The sequence below is a fragment of the Typopeltis vanoorti genome, chromosome 17, assembly GCF_054136105.1.
Source record: "Typopeltis vanoorti isolate ZY-2024b chromosome 17, IOZ_Tvanoo_1.0, whole genome shotgun sequence".
Taxonomy (NCBI): domain Eukaryota; kingdom Metazoa; phylum Arthropoda; class Arachnida; order Uropygi; family Thelyphonidae; genus Typopeltis; species Typopeltis vanoorti.
This window is the reverse complement of record NC_143565.1, coordinates 85,933,891-85,953,185: the sequence shown is the minus strand read 5'-3', so window position 1 is coordinate 85,953,185 and position 19,295 is coordinate 85,933,891. Positions and strand designations below refer to the sequence as shown.

The 19,295-nt window shown below is 34.6% G+C and overlaps 1 protein-coding gene across 1 annotated transcript in view; it reads left to right on the top strand.

The window, feature by feature from the left end:
- Pgant7 (N-acetylgalactosaminyltransferase 7) overlaps positions 1–19,077 on the top strand; it is a 167,328-nt gene extending 148,251 nt beyond the window's left edge. Inside the window, exons 10-12 of the mRNA XM_090406886.1 lie at positions 5,168–5,266; positions 10,142–10,267; positions 17,125–19,077. Coding sequence (XP_090263012.1) covers positions 5,168–5,266; positions 10,142–10,267; positions 17,125–17,262 — 363 coding nt within the window. The 3' untranslated portion in view covers positions 17,263–19,077. The remainder of the gene's footprint in view (positions 1–5,167; positions 5,267–10,141; positions 10,268–17,124) is intronic.
- The last annotated feature ends 218 nt before the right edge of the window (positions 19,078–19,295 follow it).

The following is a 19,295-nucleotide window of genomic DNA, read 5'->3' as shown; positions in this document are numbered from 1 at the left end:
TTTCCCAATGTGTACAATCCCAACTTTTTAAGAAACATATTACTAGATTACCTCTTTGGCAAATAATTAAAGAGAAATCCTTAATCATTAGCCTACATATTCAAGGGTAATGCAAAGACTGATGTATCCAACTCTCACATTATCAGTATCTCTGGTGGTGTGGTGAAAGATTTTGGAAGAGTTGGTTAGGGATCACATACAGAAGATACATGAGGTATCTCACTTCCTGACTACTTGTATATAGAAACTGATGACTTCACATCAGTTGCTTTAGTATCTCATAATGCAACACATACTTCCTTTTGGAAAATTCTGTTATGCACTACTGAAAGGAATCGTGTTGCATTATGGAATACTAAGGCAATTAATATGAAGTCATCAGCCTTTATATACAAGTTGTCTAGTCATGAAGATATTTCACATACAAACTTTTTTTGCTTATATTCGGATAAAGGATTAAACAAGAATATAATTTCTTGATAAGTATAATTTAGCAAATAATGTTATACTCTTTAAACATCCAGTACATGAGTGCAGGAGTCTTTGACTAAATTGAATAACCACTTGTAATGAATTTATTAAAATCAGCAGTGAAAAGACAAAGATCTGAAAATAGGCAGGAAAACTGAAAAAAAATCAACTAGATCCTGTATGGAAAGCCTATAGAACAAGTAAAACATTTCAGCTCTTACGCATAATTTTAGTTTAGTTTAGATGGCAAAATCAAATAAGGAAATAGACAAAAAATTTGGAAAACTAGTATAGTAGAGAGTCAACCAGATAAATTTATATGAAGTAAAAGAAAAATTAGTCAAAATACTAAACTGACTACAAGACAGGGTTCAAACCAATTTTAACTTATAAGAGAGCTGGATTAGAAATAAAAACATTTATCCTGTAAAACACAAGACCGGAAATCACAGACATTTCAGTTCTGAGGAAAGTGAACAGATGGAATCAGTGACAGAATCATATTGAAAATGAGAGTATTAGAAGAAACTTGACATTGTTAGCATTCAGGAATTTGTAAGTAGAGCTAATCTAATGTGGCATGGTCATGAAACAGAATGGGAAAGATTAGCAGAACAAGGTGCTATTGGATTGGATTACCATAATGTTAATCCAATTATTAGAATCCCTATTTCAACTGTGTGATCTTGACTAAAATTGATATAAACTAAAATTGCAACTCAGCAGTTAGAATTGAAGAATGTTGAATATCATAATTTTATTCATCCACATTAACATAACCTTCTCTTTCATTAATGCTTTCTTTGTTTTCTCAGCTTCATTGGACAAGTACATACTGCAGTATCCTTTTACTGTCATTTATATATACTCTCATAGCCATTTTATTGCATGCCAGTCTCTCTCTCTCTCTCACACACACACACACACACACACACACACACTTCTCTATTCTCTCTCTAATTCTTGTGTAATGTGATGAAAAACTATGTGTAATTACTGCTCCTTTTACCATACTATCGTGTATTCTTCTATCATTCTTAGAGCCTCAGTAGCTCAGTTGGTTTCAACAATGCCCTTTGGTTGGAAAGACCTGAGTTCGAATCTCATCTAGAATGCAAAGAACTTTCATCAGGGCTTTTCAACTGAAGGTAAGTTAGCCAGTCTCATACAGGGGCAGAGGATTTTTCCTCCCAGAAACTCGAGTTTTTCATACCTCAGAACAGGCAATCCAGCCATTAGAACACATGCAATACATAATACACTGGCCCTCATAACCCTTGAATTGCTTTGGCTGTACATCTAAATAAGCCAAATCTATCATTCTTATTAAATTGTACTCTGCAAAACGTTTTGGATTCTTGCACTTCTACTTTTATAACTATACTTTTATGTAAACTTATTATTACCAAGAATATATTTCGGAAAACAATTTACAGAAACCAATAATCATAATGAAATAAAAATTATTTTGCATGGTTTCTTGAAGAGAAATTGAACCAGTTTCCATGGATTTTAATGATTAGCATATTCCAATTAAAATCATACAACAGTCATAATCCTGTTAGTCATTGGAATTACTCAAAGAAAGGATAATAAATATCCATTGTTATCTCATAATCAACTAAGCAATTAATGTTTGCCTTTTGAAATTTTAAAGGTGATGAAGAGCTTATAAGGATACAACCTTTGGCATGATATGTTGACTCTCACCATAGCAAATACCACTATTTAAAAAAAAAAACTTGCTTACTACAACAAACTGCTGAAAAGTCCCAATCAAAAGATGCCGACTCTTCTCAAAAAGCTTGTATTTCATCTTTTATTGCTTCTTTTTTGATTAAGAGTTTTATTGGTCATACAGCTATTTCCCTCTGTTGGTTCTTATTAGAAATTAGATTTTTGTTTGAAAGATGTATTTTTTAAGTTGAAATCTCAATCTATACATAATCAATAATGCAATGCTATCCCAACTCATGGTAAAAAAAGAGTATATTTTCATAAGCTTCAGTTACTTTTGAAACTTTATAGTCTCAAAAGGCAAACATTATGCACTGATTGGCTGTAAAATGACAGCGGATCTTCATTTTTTTTTCTCTTAATACTTTTCATTTAGAGTTGAAGCTTTTTGGCTATTTTCTTAAGCCATTTGCATAATTAATGATAGCAGTGACATCTGGTCGCTCAATAACTTCATTTGAAGAGGAGATGGTGAAAAATTCTACTATCTTAAGTTTATGTCTAGTTGATTATAATGTTTTTAATGGTAATTCATTGATGAAAGCATATTTGCACTGTAGTGTAGAACTTTGCACCAGAAATTAAACAAGCTTTTTATTCTTGTATTCTCCACTAAACGAGTAGTGGTGATGTTCATCAGAAAGTGAATATGATTATATACATCACATGCATTGTTCATACTTGGTCTTGCAATCTTCATAAACAACCATTACTATAGACCATATTAAAGAGCTCAATGACTTTTAATGTGGCATTTTCATAGGAAGCCACCTTTGCAACAACTCAGTTCAGTAAATTTCTGTGTTGCTACAGCTGCCTCAACTATAATTAATGGGAGAGATTGACTTCAATTTGTGTTTATATAGGTCAAATTTATTTGAAACTAAGTAAGAAAATACCGACAAGTTTCGCCAACTTAGATGTTTGGCTTCTTCAGGATAAAAATAGATGTAAAACAACTTAAATGCTAAAACTGTTCACTAAAACTATTAATGAAGGAAGAACCGAATACAATTGTATTTTTTACAAAAAACAGAAGAACGCTTGTATGATCTCACTTGTTGTTATGTAGGAACGTTCTATAATTAGGCAAGATTTAATTCTGGCATGCTTAAAGATCTTATGAGGATCTTCCAAATATCAGGCAGAATTAATCCTTGATTCGGAAGCGGAAATCCTCCTCTAAGTAGGGCATGGAGCTTTTGTCCCATTCTATGGTATGGTTTGTCCTGGAGAAATGAAATGCTAACCCTGAGTTGTCTTCTCTGTTATTGTTTATGTCTCCTACGTGTTCCTTTTTTCTGATTTCAAAACTTATAGAGTTCTGACCAATATAGTTTAATCCGCACGAACAGGGGATATTATAGACTTCGGCATATTTGAAGAAAGGATGACTGTCTTTCAGAGATCTTAAGAATTGGCCTATGGTCTTTGAAGGTTTAGAAGCCACTTGTGTTCCATGTGGCTTGAGGAGTGTAGCAATCTTATTGGAAACTGTCCCCGTATACAGAATCGCGATAGTGGAATTATAAAGTATTTCTTCAGGCTGTCGTTGTGGGGGGGGGGGTCACAGAAAAGTATCTTGTGGATCAATTTTCTTGGGTAGTGAACAATTTTAGCTTTAAGTTGTACATCTATTTTTACCCTGAAGAAGCCAAACAGCTAAGTTGGCAAAACTTGTCGGTATTTTCTTACTTAGTTTCAAATAAATTTGACCTATATAAACCCAAATTGAAGTCAATCTCTCCCATAGTTTTTTGGTCAAAAATAACTTTTCATCATTATGAACTGTAAGTAATGTTATGAATTGGAAATACCTAGGAGCAACAACTGCACAATTGCAGCCTAGTAGACAACATAAAATCACAGACTGGACCACTGTGTTCTGAAACAAAAACATCACCTATCTTCAGTTAAAAAACTCACTACTGAGTTCCAAAATGCTTCTGCCACCACCACAGCTGTTCATCGGGAGCTAAAGAACTTATGTTTTCAAGACAAAGCAGCCGGACACAAGCCTAACATCAAGTAGGGCAATGCCACGTATGGAGTGGTGTAAAGTTTGCAGTCATTGAACTGTGGAAAGGTGGAAACATATTCTCTGGAGTAATGAATCACATTTCATATCTTCCACTCTGCCAGACAAGGGTTTGGCAGATACCGAGAGAATGCTACCTGCCCAAATGTGTTGTGTCAGCTGTGAAATTTGGTGACAGAGGCATCATGGTCATCATGTTTTTCATGATTTGGGCTGTGCTACCTAGTTCCAGACAAGGAATCTTAAACACTGTGGCCTATAATGACATTCTAGACAATTTTCTGCTTCTAACTTTATAGTAAGTTTGGTGAAGGCCCTTCCTGCAACAACATAACAGTGTAGTTTTGATAACAAAGTGGGGTCTGTACAGACTGATTTGATGAGTTGAGTGTTGAAGAACTTGACTGGCCTGCACAGAGCCTTGATGCCAATCCCGTTGAACACCTGTTGGATAAATTGGAATGCCAGTTGCAAGCCAGGCCAAATTGCACATCAGTGACCAACCTCACTTATGCTCTTCTGGAAGAATGGAAGGGAATTACCACAGCAGTATATCAAAATCTAGTGTGAAAGTTTTCCCAGAAGATTGAGGGTTATAGCAGCAAGGGGTGGACCAGCTCCATAGTAATGCCTTTCATATTAGAATGAGAGTTGGGATGAGAGGTGTCTGGATATTTTTGATCAGATATTTATCACCTATAAACTTGAACATCTCTGCTACATCTCAAGAGTTGATCCCACTGTTATTGCTATTGAAATCAAATATTGATTAATCCCAGCTGATAGATATATTGTTATTGGAATGGATATGTGGCATGCTTTAGCATATTAAAATTGAAAGAATTTAATGATAGAATTGCAATATTGAATGAATAACATTCTATAGAGTAGAATATATAACTTAATTTTTTCCTGATATAGATTAGAAGCATGTTGACTGGTCAGTGTTTAGATGCAATGAGTTCTCATCCTCCTTCAGTTGTAGGAATGAGTCATTGTCATGGATCAGGTGGAAATCAGGTAATATTTTGTCTTATGGAAATTATGTAGATAATATTGAAAGCGTCATGTGGAAATATTCTTATGCACACATTTTCTTGCTTAAACTTAGTTTATTTACACATTATTATTCATAATAATGCTTCGTGTATTAACAGCACCAAGAGAGGAAAAAATTAATCAATTTATTGAACTTACTAATATTTCACTGGGTTTCTAACCAGCATCTTTATAGCACAAATTATGACTGTGACAAACACACAGTCACTAAACTATGAGCTGGATCACTGTAAAGTTAATTTGGAGAAGTCAGGCTATCTGGTGTTAGAATGATTATCTCCCAGACCTTTGGCAAATTAATACATTCCTACTTGTTGAGGTTGGGGAAAGTGCTTCATGGCAGATTCTGATTCTAAAAACAGTCTTTCAGACCTATAGTGACTTCTTTGTAATACCAATATTTTCCTCCATTTAATCCTTTGTGAAGGAGTATCCAGAGCATGGTCTCTTCTGCCGATTATTACTTGGCTATATTATGTCATATAGCCAAGTAAATTCATTAAATCAAATATATATAGGAACACAACCTACATCAGAATAAACTACAGTTGGCTACAGCATAACTGCTTTAGTCAGTGGTTAACTCTAGCCTAACCTCTAGCAAGAAGAGAGAAAATAAACCATAAAATTAATTAAGTAATAAATACAAAATAAATTAGAAATAATGAAACTTAAATATATTGTATATCAGTGAAACTACATCACACTGGCTGGGGTTTAGTTTCCTATAGTCAAGTTATTTTTATTAGTCAGTTTTGATGTAACCACTGACACAGTTCTTCTCTTATAGAAAAAAATTTCAAACCAATGTCATGGCCTTCTATGCCAATGGCATTCAAGCAGTTTGCATTCAATTCACCTTTAAATTTGAAAACAATAACACAGTTCATTTTCTGGATGCACTTGTCATCTGTCTTCTTGAAGGTCAATGCATACATAAAACTCATACTACCATTCAACAAAAACTAAGGGTCATTACACACTTAAAAATTGAGCTCTAGCAATTTACCCTGATAAGTGGCTCTTAAAAATGTGTTTTAAATAATTAACATTTGTAAAAATGGCTACAACAAGAAAACAACCCACAAAATCCTTCACAACAAAAAGACTACCCAAAATAATAAAAAGATTACAATAAGGCCATAGTCATTCCTTATATTCCAGAAATATCAGAAAAAAATAGACAGAATACTGCAAAAATACAAAATGAAAGCCATGTTTAAATCCACCAAATTAAGAAAACATACTAAGGATTCTCTTCCTTCCCTCCTTCTCTTGCCCACCCTGGTATATACTAGGTGGACATTTGTTTCACCTATGTAGGGTAAGTTACCCTACATAGGTGAAGCACATCACACACAAAAACAAAAAGAAGAACACAAATGGCAAGTGATATTCCTTCATTGTGAAAATTCAGACCTTTCTACCCATGCACTTCAAACATGCTGCAGAATTGATTGGAAAGGCATATACCAATACCTGGTGGACACAAATTCAGCGAGGCCTATAAGATGTTAATCCACCAACCTCATCTTAACAAGAATGATGGCTTAAAAAATACCTAGGATTTGGATGATTCATCTTTAATCCATGTAGCATCTAAAAAAAGAACTCCAACAATTCTCCCAGCCTAAATAACATATATATTGAATACAGAAATCAGGAAGAATAGGAATTGCACCAAACTGGCAGTCCTTAGACCATAAACGGGACTGTAGAAAACTATACCCCCAACCAATTGCGACTGATGTAGTTACACTGATATACAATATATTTAAATGTTTAAGTATTTCCAATTTATTTATTTATATGTTTTTCTTTTCTCACTAGCAGTAAGGCTGGGGTGAACAATTGAGCAGAGCAGTTTGATGTAGCTCACCTGTAGCATATTCTGTCATAGCTTGTGTCCTAGTGTATATACATATGTTCCTGATGATGACCTTCATATAAAGATTGAAACGTCGAGTGTTATTTTATTCTTATTAAAGTAAGTGCTCTAACTCAGTGGTTTGTTTCTTTATTTCTACACACTGAATGCTAACCATGAAAGAATGACTTAAGAAGGTTTGTAGTGCATTATCCCAAATATAAGAATGGGACATTTCTAATATCAAAAAATGAACTGCACTAGTTACTTTCTTCAAAATTTGGCTTTGTGACATATTAAGAAAATAACACTTGGCTATGGTGAATTCACTCATTATAAAAAAAAAATATAATAATATCCGGTAGCATCAATGCTGCTCTAAAAGAAATTCATTATAGTGAGGTCCCACATAGGAGTAACAGGATATTTCATCTTACAAACCAGATAGAAGAATACACACACTTAACAGACATAATCCATTGTCTTCATAACCTTTGCTTTGACCATAATTCCAACATCAACACTATAGTGAAAATTGACTCTACTAAAAATTTTCCAACTTCTTCTTAGAATGGAATAGTAGAGCCAGTGTTTCCATTACTAACAGATAAAAATTTGCCTCAAAATCACTAAATGGCTCAGAGGATATTTATTCTGCCTTTGTTGTCACTCTTCACATTGAATTGGGCTTAATGAAAGTTTTGTTAAAATAGTGACTCTAATGGTTTAATATATCTTAAATTTAAATTTCCTTGTTTTATTGACTTTGAAATAAAAGATGTGTATTTTTTACTATCTTACAAATAAATAATAGAACAAATAAAAGATGATTGTTTCAAAAGTACTTAACTCTTTTGAAACATCTTTCAGAAAAAACATTTTAGAAATCATAAAAAAGCCACTAGTTACAAAATTCTGATTGAAAGCTTACCACAGCATATGCCACTGAAAATGCATTTCATTTTCAGTAGTATTTCTCTCCCCCCCCCCCCCCTCCAACCTTTAAAATGGAAATTATTATGCGCAAATGAATTCCATGAAGACATTTTTTATAATGGGAAAAATGTATAGAATTCAAATCTATTTAGTAGATTACTGCTGATTGTTGTTAGAGAGGTGTGTGTGTGTGTTATGGTCCATCGAGTCGTTTCCGAATCCTGGTGACTCCACGAACATACACTCTCCATTCCGATCTGTCCCTGACCATGTCTTTCAGAACCTCCAAGCGCACTCCAGTTGCTTCTTTAACTCCATCCACCCATCTAATTCTTGGTCTTCCTCTTCTCCTGCTTCCATCAACTTTAGCAAGCATCATCATCTTCTCCAGACTGTCATTTGCTCACATAATATGTCTGAAGTATGACAATTTTTGCTTGATGATCATAGCTTCAAGGGAGCAATCTGGCTTTATTCTGTCTATCATTGATTTATTGGTTTGCTTTGCAGTCCATGGTATTCTTAGTAAGCATCTCCAAACCCATAATTCAAATGCATCTATCTTCCTTCTTTCACTCTTTCTCAGGGTCCAACTTTCACATCCATACAGCACCAGAGGGAATACCATTGCTTCCACGATTCTGATTTTTGTTGTGAGGCTAATATCTTTATCTTTAAAGATCTTGCTTAAATTTGTCATTGCTTTTTTTCCGAGTAATAATCTTCTTCAAACTTCTTCAGTACAATAACCATCTTTATCAATTCGGGATCCCAGGAACACAAAATTGTTAACTGCTTCCATTTTCTCCCCATCTACTTCAAAATCATTAAGTTCACGTGTTGCCATAACTTTTGTCTTTTTGAGGTTAAATTTATGACCATATTTAGCACTTCCTTCTTTAACTTTCATAATAAGTTCCTTCAAATCTTCTTTGTATTCTGCTAGCAAGGTGATATCATCTGCATACTTCAAATTATTAATATTTTTTCCACCAGTTTTAATTCCAACTGAAGACTCCTCCAGCCCTGCCATTCTTAAAATGTATTCGCTGTACAAGTTAAACAGGTACGGAGATAAAATACATCCTTGTCGCACCCCTTTACCTATTGTGAAATACTCAGTTTCTCCAAGATCTGTTCGGACAGTAGCTTCTTGTTCATAATAAAGATTCCTCAGAAGGATAATGAAATGCTCTGGGACTCCCATTGTTCTTAACACATTCCACAGTTTCACATGATCTACAGAGTCAAAAGCCTTGCTATAGTCAAGGAAACAAAGGTAGGCATTCTTGTAATATTCCTGTGCTCTTTCTATTATTCATCTCACATTGCTGATTTGATCTCTTGCTCCTCTGCCTTTTCGAAATCCTGCCTTTTTTCATGAAGATTGAAATGCCAGGTTGAAATCTGGCATTTCAATCTTCATGAATGGTTCCAGTCTTTTCTGAATGATCATAAATAAGACTTTACTTGCATGAGAAATCAATGCTATAGTTCTCTAATTTTCGCACTCTCTTGCATCGCCTTTCTTCAATAAAGGTATATAAACTGATTTTTTCCATTCCCTAGGCCATGTAGTTGTGATCCAAGAGAGGTACTAGTTATAAAAGAAAATCAATAACTAAAAATTTTAGGATAAAATTCCATAATCATCTCTTATATCATTATTCCAGTCAGTTTTGATTCATTGAAATGTATAAATTATTTCACATACTTTCCATAAAGTGCTACAAAAAAACTAAGATTTATTGTTTAGAAAAATACAGAGGAAACATACTAAGGAAAAAAAGAGCATTTTCTAAATTTGTTGCCTTATGGAATAAGATTAAAAAAAGTCACTTATAAAAGAACATAAATTTTAACTTCTGTTATTGTAGAATAATGTTTTTTTTTATACATTTCTCAGTATTCTCTTGTTGTGAAGTTTTGTTATATTTGAATAATATACAATATTAAATATAGCAGTACTTCAAAAATATACTCCATGTGTATTGATTGTGATAATCATTAAGAATGATAATCTGGCTTTGTAGGTTTTCCGACTCAACGAAGAAGGTCAGTTAGGAGTTGGAGAACGATGTATAGATGCTGATACTGCACACATGAAATTAGTGTTTTGCAGATTAGGTACTGTGGATGGGCCATGGCAGTATGATGCTGTAAGTATAATTCATAGTTATGTAAAGCATGCATCCATTTAAGAGGTTGCAAGGAGGGCTTTGCACCCCACCCTGCAACCTCTCACTATGTTAGCTACAGAGGTCTCACATACCCTCATCTATCTACCTTCAGTTGTTCAATGCACACAGCAACCCACTCTAATTTCTTGCTCATCTATACTGATTTCAAGATCAGCAATCTCTGTTGGCTGTGCTTCCTAACATTACAATCTCAAACCAGATCCCACTCGATTGCAGTAACTATACAGCAGAGTTGCATTCAGTTTACATTTGTGCATATCAAAGATAACTCCTACCAAAAGTATATAATTTATATAGACTCTTTGAATTCTTTACAGGCTATCTCCTCTCTGGTGTATAATCCACATCCAGTACTTGGTGAGTTGCTTCAACTCTTGTACAAAATAAAGACCCTTAATTTTAATATTCTGTTGTTTTGGATTCCCAGGCACATTGGAATTAAGGGAAATAACATTGCAGATGGAGCCACTAGATCAGCTCATACTTTTTTCAACATACTTTAATGATCCTTTGTATCAACTACACACAGATTATAAAAAATCAAAGTTAATCAGTGCTTCCTGCCAGGAGTATTGCCCAATAGCAATACTCCTGGCAGGAAACACTGACGAACAAATTGCATGTGATTAAGCCTGAAATTAAGTATTGGCTGTCTAGTCAATGTAGGAACAGAAGAGAGGAAGTTGTTCTTGCTAGGCTCTGCATAGGTCACAGTCATCTTGCACATTTACTGAGAGCTGATGTCCACGCAGTTAGCCTAGTGGCTATGCGCTTCGCAACCATATGCCTGGGGAAGGAGTGTCCTAGGTTCGATTCCCGTTGACGATGCAAGGAGCTTAAGCATCTTCCTCAACCATAGCCAAGTTAGCTGGTCTTGGCCCTGGACAGCAAGGTTTTTTCCACCAGTTTATCTGGGGTTTTTCATCCTGCAAGTAGGCAAACCGGTCTAGTGAACACACACAGATTACAGTCAGGAATACTGACCCAGCCATAGGTCTGATTCATCAGCTATGCCAGTTCTGGAGCCCGGATAAAATTTGGGGGGGGACTGAGATGGTGCCATACCTCCCTGTAAAGGGGACTCACAGCCATGTATCATCATAGGATTATTATTACTGAGAGCTGATGACCCACCCATGTGTGGGAAATGCAGCTCCCGTCTTACCATTAATCATATTCTGGTGGAGTGTGAGCACTTCACATGAGAGAGAAATAATGACATTTTTACTTATCTGGCCAAGCCCTATACACTCAGGAAGATGTTATTAGACTCAAACAAATTGTATGAAATTTTTATAAAACATTAATGTATTTGATGTAGATACTATATACCTTGTGTATACATTTTATTACTCATTTATCTAGTACATATATTTTATATTATTCACTAATTTATCACCTTATAACTATTTATTTATTTACTTATCAGTATCCTGTGTACTCCTGAAACCTGTTCTGGTGCAGTATGACCTTTGCTGTCCTGCGCCGTAAAAACACCAAATCAGTTGATCAACCAAAAATGTAGAGAAATATTTTCTCTGCATCAGTCCTCTTAGTAACTTATGTTTCCATCACATCTCTTGTTTTCTGCTTATCAACCAACTTCTGCAACCCAAAAACTCAGTCTATCTTCATAGGGAGCATTCTACAGATGACCACTCTCTTCTATTCTTTCCACTATTACCTCATCTCCATGCAACTAAGGTGACCATTCTTGTACACAATAATCCAGTTGTTGACTGTATTAAAGCTTTATAAAAAGGTATAACATCCTATCTTTGTTGGTTAGAGTATTTTTCACTAACCAAGTAATCCAATGACCTTCCTAAATCCTTATCTTCCTCAATTTCCTGGAAGATATTTTCATCAATATTGTTCACAGCTTGTAATCTTTTCATTTTAAAATACATAATCTTACACTATTAAATTGGCACCTATTATCTTTTTCTCATACTTTCATGCTATTTAAATCATTCTGCATACACTTTATTATCACCTTGGTGTATTATTTTACCTGATTTTGCATCACTGGTAAAGAAATATTCTGTTCAAATCATTTTATGTATTATTGCAGCAGTCTAAGCACAAAACCCTGCAGCATTTCTCTAGTCATCTGTTTCCTGGATTCTGCTCCTGCATATATCACTTATCTGCCCTTGAACTATCCTCATATCCATATTATCAGCTTTATATTCATCCCATTTGCTCCAGTTTGTATAAGAGTTCCATGTGGTCTACTGTCAGATGCCTTTTCAAAATTATCATCTAAGGCCATACTTGGATTAGAGTCTGGGCATTTCCTGTGTGGGATATACCCCCCCCCTTGCTGCATGTTCTCACTCTAAATTTCTCAATGTTGTTTTACCTACTACTATGATAAAGAGTACAAAAAATTCCAGAGTAACTATAGTTGAATAAAAAAAGTCCAAATATTTCAAAAATGCTCAAAATGGGAGGGGGAGAAGGGTCCAGAAAATTTTCAGAACTGTAAGCAGTAAAAAGCAGTCTTAATTTCAATATCAGTGATGTGCCTGTAGGTAGCTACAGGCATTCAGATCTGATATATTATTCATTACTGAACCACAGATGGCATCCTCTGCAACCACATCTCACCTCAACTTTCCTCATTACATCTTCCATGATGCTTTTTGTAAGAAGGGTGGAACTTGTGCATTTGTCAGATCTGATATCCTGTCTTGAGGGTTATCAGACTGGAATTTTTATATGATCTACTTTGACTCAAGATTTTTTTATCTCACTTTGTTGCCTTCCTTTGCTGTCTCTGCCATTTTCCTAACCCTGATGGCTTCACCATTCTATTTGACTGGCTATCTCTGAAAGTAGATCATATGCAGCCTACTTACCTTAACAGTCCTAACATTGAAATAATGTTCCTTAGTGATTTCAACATCTAGACCAGACTGGAAAAGAACCCTGTTTGCTATCTGTAATGATTTAACACAAGTTGTTCACCAGCACACCAGAAATCCATAATAATCCCCATCACTCTCCCAACACCTTGCACATTTTCTTAACTAGCTTTCCCTCCAAGTTACACTGTTGATATTAGCTATCCTCTTGGCAAGTCTGACCATTAACCTTGTCCATCTACAGGTCATCCTTCAGCCTCTTATCCCGTGGCATTACAACATTGCCATTTAGGATAACCTTTTGGATTTTTATGCATTGTTTCCATGGTCTGATTATTTCTTCTGATCTAATAGCATAAATGAGTGCTGTGATTCCTCACTCTATTCAACAGCCTCAATCCTTATCCAGACTCTGGTTCTCACAATGTGCCAAATCAGTCTAAACCAAAAATTCTCATAACAATTGCAAAAAAAATTAACAAAGCAGACTTTGTAAGGACCGAATGCACTAAGCTTATCTCCTGTCCAAATGGCAGTTGAGCCTTCTGGTTCCTTGCCAAGGCAAGGAACCAGAAGGAACTTCTATGTTTTCACCTCTCTCACATGCTGATGATACAATGTAACATCAGGCAGATTTCCTCCCACCATTCCACAAAACTATCCAAAGTGTAAACCCCCCACCCTCTCCCTCTGAAATTTTGCCAGAATGATCAGAAAAATGCTTGGTAACCTTGATACCAGGAAGTCCTCCTGGCCCTGATTATATTTCTCCAAGCTGTGTTAAAATTATGTACCCAGAACTCGTCCCCATCTTGTATTACCTCTTCAAGGTGTCACACTTACCTGGCATCTATCTAACTGATTAGAAGCAAGCTTTTATTCATCTGTTTCCAAAAAGAGAGATAAAAATCAACCATCAAATTATTGCCCTATTGCTCTGACCTTAATACTCTCGAAAATAATGGAAAAGGGGATTAACAGCCAACTGCTTCACTACTTGGAGACTCACCAATTACTTAGTGATCACAAATATGAATTCCACCATTCTCGTTCCACAGTTGATCTTCTATTTAACCTTATCCACCTTTGGATGGAGGCCATGGAAAAGTTCAGAGAAACTGGTCACTCTTGATATTTTCAAGGCATTTGATCAATCTGGCATCATGACCATCTTATAGTATTCCTTATCTCCCTTTGTGAATGGATTGTCAGCTTCCTCTCCAGTCATTCATTGCAGTCTTGGTGGATGGTTTCTTTTATCATATTTTTCAATTAATGAGTGTATCTGGGTCTCAGTGCTGTCACCTACACTCTCTCTCTCTCTCTCTGATGTCCAATCGTATTCATAGCTTTGCTGATAGCAGTACTCTCCACTCTTATTTTTCATTTTCAAAATCTTATAGTGCTTTGGTAATTCGCACTTCAAGATCTTCTTTAACCAGTGCCTTAAATAAAATCACCTTACCATTCTCAATTGGGATGAGGACAGTCTTGTGAAGTTTAATGTTACCAAAATGCATTCCTATCTCATTTTCAGAAAGAAAGACTGCATTTTCTCCCCCCCACACACACTTTTGACAGTCTTCTGCTCACCAACAGGAATCTTTCTCTTCTTGGGATAACTCCCATATCTAATCTATCCTGGAATCAGCACATTGGGTCCATAGCCAATTCAGCCTCCAAAAAGCCTGGTATTCTATTTTGTTCCAAACAGCACTTCTGTCATGGTTCAACCCTCAGCACTTGATGCTCAAATCTGCCAACCTTAGAACATTATTCCCACATTTGGGATGCTGCACCTAAGACCTCCTTCAGAATGCTTGATTGTATGCAAAAGTAAACAGTTAGCCTAATTGATGTTCCTTCTTCACCAACTCCCTTCTGTCACCTTCCCATAGATGCTATTTCTGCATTATGTCTCTTCTGTAGTTATTTTCATTGTAATGGTAATTCCATGGCCATGAACTGGCCACTACCATCCCAGTTCAACCCCGAACTTATTGAAACAGTTTCTCATCCTCTGCCTTCATTTCTAATACTGTCTTCTCCAATGACTATGACCTTACCTTGTCTTCAAAATATCATATCAACAAAGTCATTTCTTCCCTCTAACTACTTGTCCATACACAACATTGTCATGTCATAGGTCTTGGAACCGCTTGTATGTGAGCTGACATATAAAGTGCTCTTTGCCCTCCTTCCTTGTATACCGCTTGTGAACTTGATTACCTTTCTTCTTATATATCCTCATCATATTTTTGTGGCTCCTGCTTAATGATACTACTTATTCACCTAACTCCTACCATATGTATCATCCTGACCTTGGGTATACAGTTTGATGTTGCTTTCTGAACAGGCACCTGTCATCCTCATGCAGATTCTTATGCCTTAGCACCGCTGCTAGCTGCTATCTAAATTTGTCATTTTGACCTACCATGTAGTTCCATGTATACCCTCTCTTAATTAAAAGGTCTGCGTGTTTAGCAATCTCCCAAGTCAAGACAACATGTTCCCCCTCCCCAGTTGGAGGCGATATGGTTATCTTTGGCTTCAAACAGATCTTTTAAAGCTGTCACCAGATCCAGCACTCTCAAACCCTGAGTCCCCTTTCATGTTGTTAATAATCATTTGTTAGTAGGTATACAAATTTGATTTTCTTACCTCCATGTTAACTTTCCTCCTTCCAATTTGTCCCCTTAGTTGAAGTCCCATATAATAATTACTCATAAGAAAGAAACTAATAAGAATCAAATAGTTATTCCAAAAACTTTAGGAAGTCTATTTTAAGACTTCCTTTGGAGGTTGATAAAATATGATGAAATAAAATATTTTTATACTAGGCCACACATTGAACTGGACGAAACATCTTAGAAACTTAATTACATCTGTCTCAGTTGTTTGCTAATCCATCTGTCTGTCTCTCACTTGCTGGTATGTAAAATTTACTCCAACATAACAGCTGAGACAAATGCTTGAGTAACATAAATACAGTGAAGCTGTTGTAAAACATTATTATAATAAGCTTGTGTTTTGTTCCACACCACTGCTAATGTTTTTGATGAAACAGTAAAATGTTATTGCATTTAGAATATAAACAAGATAGAAGTAACATCCTGAAAGGAGTGAAAACATTAATTGATCTGACCTTTCTTATATGTTTAGAATTGTAATTGAATTTTACAAAAAAAAACAAAAAAATGTTGATACCTAAATGTCATTTAGTTCTAGCCACCCTAAAAAAGGTCAAAACATATGAATTTATAGATATATTGAGAAAATGGTGAATGCTTTCCATTTGTCCTAATGTGACAACTCATTCTTTCTCTTACAAGTTTAGCTATAATTGGATATTCACTTGTGACAGTGGTAAATAAAGGTAATGATGGTGACATGGTAAAGGGTAAATATATTTCTGAAGCAGTTACGTCATTTGCAATAGACAGGACAACAAATTATTATATTTAAAAACGATTGAATATATGCTGATGCCATTGCAGTTTATTCCATTTCGTCAATCGCTATGGGTAGATACTAATAAAACATTTTTAAGATGTTGTACTTATAAATGATTTTATTCCTTATTTATTTATTTTTTTTTTAATGCCTGTTATACTTCCCCTTGAACATTCATGACAAAGCACTTGTGCTTCTAGCAACCCATTCCACTTGTGGAACAAGTTTCATATCTGTCCATCCATCAACCACCCTTTAATTGAACTTCAGTTTATACCAATAGGTTTCCTTATTGTTGATAAGTGCACTTAGCACTACTTAGTAATCTGTCATTGATTTTAGTTGCATTTGTTTCCACTATATGTTTATCTTGTAAGAAGAAAAAGAAAATTTTCTTGTTCTGCATTAGTGAATTAAACAAAAAAAAAATTTTTTTTTGAAATACTACATTCTGTAGATGTAAATAACTGAAATTTTTAAATTTTCTTTCAGAATACAAAATTGTTATACCACAAACTTCACAGAAAATGTCTTGAATTAAGCCATCAGAAAGGGCAACTTCATCTTCAACCATGTAGCCAAGTTTCCAATGGACAGAAATGGGTGTTTAGGGAATTGATAATAAAGTGATATTTTCATTCCTAAGTATACGCTGTAAAATTTAAAAGACCATTGTGATAAGATTTTAAGGAAACATTTTATTTAAACATTGTGATTTTTATAAAGAAAAAAAGAAAGGGGGGGAGATGAAAAAATTAAGCTTATACATTTTGTTAAAATGTGCAGTAGTTCAGTAGTTGTATTACACAGAGAGAATATTTGTACATTTTGAATATATAATTGAAGTTTTAAATATAAACTTCATCAAGAATAGTTTGTTTTTATAATCCCACTCTCTTTTTGAATGGTTATTATGATATCATAACCATCTTGCCTGTTTTATAATAACCTGATAGGTAAACCATTTCTCTTACAATGGAGCTCAGATATCATGAGAAGGAGAGATGAGAATAATATTTCGAATGGCAAATCCGAATATGTGTACATTAGAGGAACAGATGATATCCATAACATGAATCAAAGAATGGCAATAAAAATGATAAAATAAAGATCTATAGTGGCAAGACTTAAGGATATGAGTTAAGATAACATGAGAGTAAAAGAAAGGGAGTACAGTAATATTAAGTTAAAATACAAAGCAGTCTAAAATGGAAGAAAATACAAGTAAACATGATATAAATAATAAAACAAAAAAGTAAAGATGCAATGTTAGCCTAATGTAAATAGGGAAGAAAATTATGTTCACATCTACAAAGATGGTTTGTAGATGTGAACAACTAGTTCAACACTGAACTAATTGAAAACATTTTGGAGGACTATATGTATTGGTTGGTATTAAAGTGATTATATTCATATAGGTGACTCTTTAAATAATCAGATAAATAAAATCCAGTTGGAGTTAAGTGTAGACTGCAAGCTGGGTGTAACATGATGTCCAGCAACCAAGCTTGGATATTTCATGGGCAGTCTGATGAACAATCAGTATGCATTATCATGATGTAATATCTAATAATTATATCTTAGGATTGCTATCAAAAAAATGCCCTCACTGCCCCTAAAAGACAGGGTTGCTAATAAGAGATTTATACATGATTTGAAAAGTTTTAGTTATTTTGGTATAGTAGATGACATCCCTCCATCCTTGGGACTAGTACTTGGTTTCTGGTTTGTAGTGATAAATCCATTTCAAGACTAGTAATAATTTCTTTGAATTTGAGTTTGCAGTAGGCCTCAAAAATATCTGAACAAATCTCAAGTCTTGAATCTGTCATCTTGCTCATTTGCAACAAATTTTCTGCTATCTTAGTCTTGTGGTCATTAGTGGATGCTGTGCTTAGATCACTAAGCCTAAAGAAAGTTCTTTAGTGTTCACACAAAATCTTAGCAATCTCTTTATCTACCTTTCTCTGATTTTCATCAGTTGTGCTGTCCAGCAGTCTATCCAATCTTCTTTAGTATATTTTCTCATTTTTATTTTGTTAATCCAGCTTCTGATCCTACTGATTTCATTAATTTATACACCATGCACATTGAATGGTTTATGAATTTCCACAGAGTTTTTTTCTTCCCTTGACCAAGAAATCAGTCTATGGCTTCGTATTGATGTACTTGGACTGGCCATTGTAAAAAATATACACCATGAAAACCAAGTTCAATATTTTTTTTATGGAAAAGGTTCGATAATTTTACAGTAAAAATAAAAAAATAAAGAGAAACTACATATTAGCATTTATGATTTTATAAGGTAAATAGGTATTGCTTTCAGACTGCCTTGTAATTAATCATAATAGTTATGACATATAACTTTCTGTTATATGATCTGGTTTTAATCACATAAACATATTTTCCCATGTACACACTGTGTTGAATAAGTACTGATATATATATATATATATATATATATATATATATATATATATATATATATATATATGTATGTATGTATGTATGAAGATTGATTTACTCAGTTGTTCATTTTTATAAAAAGATTGAATGACTAGAACCGAGAGAAATGAAAACAAAGTTTATAAGACACAACTAGTATCAGCCTTTGTCAGGTGCCCATTAAGAAAGAAAAAATAACCAGTAAAAACACATGGAGG